General features: G+C 38.6%; 1 protein-coding gene across 1 annotated transcript in view; it reads right to left on the bottom strand.

Moving 5' to 3' along the window:
* The window catches only part of ASB3 (ankyrin repeat and SOCS box containing 3), a 95,989-nt gene that overhangs the window by 28,585 nt on the left and 59,075 nt on the right, over positions 1-8,329 (bottom strand). The window contains exons 4-7 of the mRNA XM_019507983.1: positions 5,215-5,327; positions 4,260-4,395; positions 2,922-3,099; positions 122-319 (exon numbers count right to left, since the gene is read on the bottom strand). Of these exons, the coding sequence (XP_019363528.1) occupies positions 122-319; positions 2,922-3,099; positions 4,260-4,395; positions 5,215-5,327 (625 nt within the window). The remainder of the gene's footprint in view (positions 1-121; positions 320-2,921; positions 3,100-4,259; positions 4,396-5,214; positions 5,328-8,329) is intronic.

Here is an 8,329-nt window from a genome sequence, read left to right as displayed (position 1 = left end):
GGGGGGGGGGGGGGGGGGGGGGGCAGGGCAGTAGAATATATCATTAATGAAAGCTAGCCAGACATAAATCCCAGGAGAAGTAACCTATGGTAAATTTAAAAAGCAAAAGATGTATACCTACTCCTTTTGGAAAACCATACACATGGGTGATCTGCAGTCAAAGATCAAGCACATCTGAGCATCTGGGCTGTAGCCTTCTTTAAGTAACATTTCCAAGCACTTGTCATTACCACCATAAACTGCTGAATAGACAGGGCTCACTTTGTCTTCTCCCATGTCACAGATCCGACCAGTAACTGGTATCAGCAATCCCAATATGCTAAAAATATTTAAAATGATATTTTAGTGTGAAGTTTTTTCATACATATAGATAAAATAGATGTTCTTTTTTGCTGATAATTTCTCCTATGGATATGAAAACAAAGTCAAAAGTGACATGATCACAAACCACCTTTTCAATATTTTATTTAAAAGGATAGCATTTAAAAATGATAATCTGATTATGAAAAGCTATTGAACTTTGAACTTTTGGAATTGTTAACATGTTTGGTACAAGACTAGTTGACTGTCTCATTTAAACTGAAAACATTTTCAGACTTATGATTTGTTGTTCTAAATACACTTCAAATCTGTATTTGAAATAATCCCTCCAGTTTAAATTACCATATTTTCTTGAAGTTAACACACCCTAGAATATAACACACACCTTGTTTTTGAAAGGCAGAATAAAGAAAAAAATCTTTCCTTGTAACTGATGTGCTAGAGAGCTCAGCCTGCTCACTGTTCTGCTCTTTGTGAATAAATGCAGATTCTACTTCTAGTTTCACCCAGTAGGCATCAAACCTGTTCTTATCCTATTTCTTGCATATAACATGCACTCCCAATTTGCAGCAGCTATCTGAGAAAAGGGTGTGCTGTTTGCAAGAAAATATGGTAGTTTTAGCCAACCAGCTATCTAGGCTGGAAAGTTTGGATTTAGCCTTTTACAAGGCAAGTGACAAAATGACAGTTTGATTGAGAGTAGATGTCTTCGTTAGAATTCTGCTCTTGGCTCCTCATTAAGATACTGAAGTGGTGGGAGAACTTCATTTTACAACCTGTGCCTATAACTCATGTCCTTCTTGACCAGCTAAAACCAGTCCTTTACTAGCTCAGATTATTAAATACCTCTCTTAGAAAAGACAAGCAGCCTACCGTTTTGGAAAGCATTAATAGTCATCTGTTGATTCTGATAACATTGCCAACTGGCTTTCAGTTTTTAGGAAGACTGTGGAGATGGCTGTGTTAAGACAAAACTCACATTATTTTCAATTTCCTTAAACCTTTTGAGTTTGAGCACAGACCTGAACTTGGCACAAAAACTTCACTAGTAGCCATGCCTAATAATCTCCTCCTAGTAATGGTCAAAGATTAAGTGATCATATTGGTAATATTAGATTTGCAGCCCATCTTTAATACCCTTGATTAGTAGGGGCCCACCTCTTCGAAAGGGGTGCCACAAATGAGTCCCACACCCTCCCTGAGTGCCACTCTGATCTTCTTTCTCTGCCTGATTTGCTGCTGTGCTTTCTGCTCTTTATCCTGTGCCCTCTACCTGATCTGCTACTCTGGTTTGTGCTTCCTGCCCTGATCAGATTTCTGTTCCTTGTCAAATCTGCTAGTGCTGCCTATTCCCTCCCTGAACTGCTGTATGCCACACATAACAGATATCTGTGCCACTTGTGGCGCACATGCCACAGGTTGGCTACTGCTGCCCTTGATCTTAAAGACTGGTTTTGCCTGGTTGCATTGGTGGGAAAGGAAAGAACAGCTCTTCAATGGCTGTTTTCTGCCCAGAAGAATGGAGACTACAGGCAGAAGGATCTTTGTATGGACTCTAAATTTTCTTCTTATTCTTCGACTCTTGCAGGTGCCATTCACTTGATAAGGCTTTCAGGGAGGAATGAGTACATATTCCTGTAGAGGTGTAACTAGCAATTTCAGCACTCTCAATAGAGATGTTGTTGAACATCAGAGAGCTGCGGAGGGAGGGTGCTGAAGAAGAGTGGGGAGTGCTGCAGGTGCCCCATCAAAATCAGTACCTGGGGCTGGTACCCGCCTCATCCCACCCTCATTACCCAACTTTGTTCCAAAGAAGCTTCGCATAGCTTTGATTTACTGGCTGGTTCAATTAGTTCACTGTTTGTGTATGATCACTTTTCCTTCCCAATCATCAAGTCTGACTGTGATTCTAATTAGAGAGTCTCCTAAAGCTTTCTGTACAACTACAGCTTTTTATTTTCGATGCAATAATAAAACATTCATATAGTGATATGCTTATGATACAAGTTGAAGTCTGACACTGAAGCTCCTCTCTTTGAGAAACCCTGCTGACTCAGAAGTTAGATCAGGCCTGGATCAGACCTTACGTGTTCACTTCACTGGGAACTCCACAAGGGAAACATGTCTTAAACTATGAAATGAACAGAATCAGAAATGTTAAACTGAAAACCAGAATCCACAGCTTACTGAAACACAGACTACATCATCCTTATTCAGGTAGTTTGCAACCTGCTTCATTTGGATACCTGATGCAAACTGAACTTGAGCTGTGCAGCTGTTTGTTGAGTCTTCTTCTTCAAAGGGTGCCGCTTCTACTCTCAGTTGAAGTTCATAAGTGGTCCTGAGCAGGGGATGAGAGAACCACGTCCCGTTGAAATAAAAGCCACAGCAAACAGCTGAAGCACAGCAGGAGTCCTGTACAACTGCTTGCTAAAGTTCTCTAAGCCCCCAATTATTTAGCAAACCTTCATCATTGCAGGGGGTAGTAAGGAACCTAACCCTGAGAAGTATTTGTGTAGGACTACTGTATTGTACCTTCCTTGACTGTGGAAAACTCACTTAATTACCAGAATCTTACTTCAAATTTTTATATCACCTACTTGCTATGGCCCATTTGTGCTGCTGCATGAATAGGTAATTGCCATTCCTCCTCATTGCAGTAGAGATTTGGATCAGCCCCTTTTGATAACAGTAGTTCCACACACTCAGTATGGCCTTCCTGTGCAGCAATGAATAATGGAGTGGCTTTGTCCTTGGCTTGACAATTGACGTTTGCACCTGACACAAGACACCACACTTAATATGAGAGATCATAATCATAATATAGCAGATAAAATGCAAAAAGAGTACAGCAGAGATTACACTGTCAATTGGACCTTGGCTTTTCCACGATTAAACAGCTTTGCCATGTTATTAAAAAACTTTTTTTTAAACCAATTTCCTGGGTATCTTCTAAAATTGCCTATATTTTACCGTGTTACTTTGATAATTGAAGTGTAGTATCATTTTGAATGTTCCTTTTTAGAAAAACGTGTTGCCAAAGCTCCTCCCCAAGAGTCTTACCGTAACTACAGATTGTTAAGCTAATACCCTGGGGTAAACTGCTAGTAGAGTTTTAGCCTCTGATAATAAGAGACATTCAATAAACTGAACTATAAACCATAGCTATCTCTTTCATTCACACGTTTAAACTGGTTATAGAGTTGATATGTAAATTTGGATTTTGTCATTCCCAATGTTAAACGAAAGAAAAGTTTTTGAATAAGACTGGGAACCCTCACTTGCACGCTGTGGAAGAATGAGTCATAGTAAGATAAATGACAGCTAACCTGAAGGAAAGACAAAGGCTTCATTGACATTTTGTTTGAAGTTACTTCCTCTAAATATTACCCCACAAGTATTGACATGCTAGAGCAGTTAATCTATGTGTGCTGTTTTAACCAGGCTTAGAGTACACATGAATTAAACAGGCATGATATTTAATTTTCATTTACCCACATAGGAGGGCATACACCTCGGTTGTTTCAAAGATACTAAAGGAAGCTTTTTGTAACTTCAGGGTTGGAGTGCAAAACCCTTACTCATGCTAGCAGTCTCTTATCCAGGAGCAATGTCATAGACATCAGTGAACTAATTATGTGGTACAGGACTGTTCAGTGTGATTAAGGGCATCATACAAATCTGGCCCTTAGCCCTTCCCTAGTTGTTCTTTTCTGTTTCTTACTCTGACCTAAGGAAAGCATGGAAAGGTACCAGCCTGACGAGACTGAAGCATTTAGTGATAGTTTCGTACACTTGTTCACAAATGGCTTTGCAGTAAATTTTAAAAAATGTATTAAGCATCATAAAATGGAAAACTAGAGTTCAAATCAATTTTCTCAGTTTGCACATAGAGTCAAGATTAACAACAGTAATGCTAAATGAAAGATGATTTTTACCATGTGTTATAAGTATCCTTAAACTCTCCAACTTCCCATACTGAGCCGCGATGAACAAGGGTGTGATTCCAAAGTCATCCTCACATTCCTTGTTTGCTCCTTTCTCAAGGAGTAATTTGATTATTTCAGTATATCCCTGAAATAAATATTTTGTTCTGTTAGAAAAAAAAATGGAGTGGAATTTGAGTAACCATAATTTTCCATTGTAACTCTATATAGTGAGCTGGAATATACAACACATTCACTTTCCTAGCAGGAGTTGGCAACCTATGGCTCATAGACCAGATCCAGCCTGCAGAGTCACTGGATCTAGCCCACAGAGCTGGGGCTTTGACAGCATTCTCTCATACCAGAGATGCGCAGCAACAGCAGCAGGGAGGTTCCCTGTGCTGTGGCAGCAGCTGTGGGGGCCAGATCCTAGCACCCATCTGACTGCCTCTGACTCAACCTGGGTCATTCTGGCCCACAGTCAAGAATGTCTGCCACCTGCTATTCTAAAGGGATACTGAAAATTGTACAAAAGAATCAGACAGATTCATTTTCTGTATTCATTCAGAATTAAAACAGCATGTTAGAACCATAAATCTTGTAAGTTGTTAAACTGATTTAAAAAAGAAAAACAAAGGCCATGCCTGTCTCACCTGTGATATAATGAGTCTTTTCCAAAAAATGAATGCATCTTACAACAGATTTACTTCCCAAATATTACATCTGATCACCTACCTACATGCAATACTTATCATTATTTAAATAATCATTGCTGCCCAACTCCCACTGTAGCTGATGTAGCATACTTTAGCATATTCAGAATGATCATTAGCATTTAGAATGCCTTTTCTGCCCAAGCCTAACAACCATAAATCACTAGAGAAGATGACAAAACTGCACAAACTATAATTTTAAAAGGTAAAACACACTATTTACATGGAAATGAAATAATACATTAATAAGTTACCTGAAAAGAAGCTTGGTGCAAAGAATTCCACCCAGACCATGAATGGGGTCCATTAATATTTGCTCCATATCGGAGAAGCAGCTTTACTGCCTCAGAATGTCCATTTTCAACAGCTTCAAAGAGAAGAAAAATAAGAAAACTCTTTTATGAGACAGGCACACCTGTAAGAGCTGGACAACCGTGGCTTTATCACCATTTTTTCACATCTGTAACCATAATTCTTTAACAGTCCTTTTAAGGACTAATCAAAACTTGTATGTGATTGTGCAGCACTAATTACAATGATTGTTGTGGCCTGATCTGAACCTGAACACAAATACCCTTCTAATAATGTGCTACATATGTGAACTTTTCTAATGTGAAACAAATTATATCCAGTGTTAATCACCTTTGAGGAAAAATATTTAAGATCCAAGCAGGAGATACAGGTCATTATGATGCAAGAGTATGATAGTCAGTGTGTGGATAACAGAGTAAAAATATTATTAATCTGATAAACATGCTCTCACAAGAAATACAAGTGTAAATACAAAACAAAACTAAAATTGCTTTTTCTTAGAGCAGGGGAGGGTGTCTATAGCAAACACAGTTAAGGGAACTTTCTGCTGGAATCTCAGTCCTATTTACCCAGAGATAAGAATTTCACAAGTCAACTATAAACAATCATTTTTTTTAAACTATATTACCCTACATAGATATTCTCTCCTATACCACTGAAAAGCTTAGGCCTGAAAATTGTCATTTTGATATTTGTCTACAAAATCTAAAACACCATATAAAGTAAGAATTTTGCCTTGGCAACATCATATCAGTCAGTTTTCTGAAATACAGTGGATCTGGTTCTAATCACTGACCAAGGTAAATTTCAGATATTTCTACTAATGCCAATGACAGTGTTACATTCTATTAACATGGTGGATTTACTCCCAATTTGCACTGTGTGATGAGCAATCAGTCAGCTATATTGACCTACCTACCCTGGCATTAAACATGGAAAAAGTAATATTGAGAGTATGTAATTAAATTTAACTATGTACCAATGTAAGCTAAAATATACCAGCAAACCTTGAAAATGAAAGCCATGGAAATAAAATGATTATTGTTTACAGCAAAGTACCAAGTCAGACAATTTAAATATAGATACTAGAAAGAACTTTCTAACCATGAGTTTAGTTAAGCATTGGAATAGATTACTTAAAACAGCTGTGGTCTTCATCATTGGAAGTTTTTAAGTACAGGTTAGACAAAATTTTGTATGGAATCATTCACCCAAGGATAATCCTGCTTTGGGTAGGAGGTTAAACTAGATGTCTGGAGGTCCCTTTCAGCTCTTCTTCCCATACTTTTATGGTTCTAAGAGAATCCTGACTGAATCCCTAGCTGTGCGACTGCTATGCTGCACAACTTCAGATTACACGAAACAAAAGGTGAAATGAGCCATCCATCTATAAAATGGTATACCACCAACCTTGGTTGATAGTTTACTAGTGAATTGCAAGGCTTCGTAAGTATCTCTAAAGCATCATCAAAAATGTAAAAAACATGGTAAATAGTACAAGACAATTATTTACAAAATTCCACTGAGGACTTCACAAAATCATGTTGGAAAAAAAGAATCTGGAGAATGAATCTCAGTGTTAGGATCTGTTCCTGGTATCCAAGTTGTAGCCATATTGGTTTAGAGGAAAAAGCAATCAGGGCTCATAGTCAGGTGAAGTCTTTTATCTTTGTTGGTCTAACAGAAGATATCACCTCTGTCCATGAGGCCTGATTGCTAGGTTCTGTTCCCTACATTTTCAATCCAAACTAGACTTTTCTCATCTCAATCAACAGTGAATTCACTTATAAAAATCAGATCCTCAGTATCTGCTTTAGACATGCATTACTGCATTTACGAACAGAAAACATTACGTGATCAAAACCTGTATTCTAGTTCTCAGGTTGTTAGTGGTGCCTACAACTAGTAAGCAGCTTGCTTCCCTGAAGTTGGGCTGACTTTAAAAGACTGAAAGTGGAAAAAAACTTGCTTCAACTGTTAAATGTGATACAAGAATGAAGACAAGAGAAATATGTTTTGTATATACAGGCATACCTCGGAGATATTGCGGGTTCAGTTCCAGACCACCACGATAAAGCGAATATCGCAATAAAGCGAGTCACACAAATTTTTTGGTTTCCCAGTGCATATAAAAGTTATGTTTACACTATACTGTAGTCTATTAAGTGTGCAATAGCATTATGTCTAAAAAAACAATGTACATACCTTAATTAAAAAATACTTTATTGCTAAAAAATGCGAAGTGAGCAAATGCTGTTGGAAAAATGGCGCCGATAGACTTGCTCGACGCAGGGTTGCCACACACCTTCAATTTGTAAAAAACGCAGTATCTGCGAAGCGCAATAAAGCAAAGCGCAATAAAACAAGGTATGCCTGTATAGCATGACCTCTCCAAAAACAAGGATTTGGAGATTTAAAAGAAATAAAGGTTGTGATGATAATAAGTTATAAGAAATATGTCTGGAAATGAATCCCTGGATCCATTCAGGGGAATATATCCAAGATATGCATGTAAATACTGTTAAAAAAATTTTCTGTTTAACCTCCTCTAATTATATTGGTTAAACAGTTAACTGATAATAATACAGCAGCTCGGACACAGCTACTGCTAGAAGCCACTGCCAGGGTTTTTGATGGAAAGGGGCGAGGGAGGAGGAGGAGGAGGTAGTAAGAAACACAACCCATGTGAAGCGAAGCCACAGGTGGCAGTAGCAGGCAAGAGGCTTTCCCAGACCACTACAACTGGGAGGGAGCACCTGTGAAAGACCAGCTAATTGCTTAATGATGAGATGATGAGTGCTGCTTTCCTCTTTATGGGTACTAGTCCCCTTCTTTCTCCTCCCCATCCCCTCTTCCTTCCTCCATCCCTCCTGCATGCCCTGCCACCTTCTTGTTCCCGAGGCACCACTGCTTCCCTTGCCCTCCAGACCATGCTGTGTGAGTTCGTGCCAAATTATATAAGGACTGAATTAAGCACAGGCTCAGACCTGGATGTTCAATTTAAAACTTTTATTGTTTCACAAAGTCATAAACTAAGGAGGTCTGTTGGTTCACGAG

The sequence above is a fragment of the Gavialis gangeticus genome, unplaced genomic scaffold (genome assembly GCF_001723915.1).
Source record: "Gavialis gangeticus isolate Ggan-Ray unplaced genomic scaffold, GavGan_comp1, whole genome shotgun sequence".
NCBI lineage: Eukaryota > Metazoa > Chordata > Crocodylia > Gavialidae > Gavialis > Gavialis gangeticus.
Note: the sequence above shows the minus strand (reverse complement) of the source record. Positions and strands in the feature narration are given on the sequence as shown.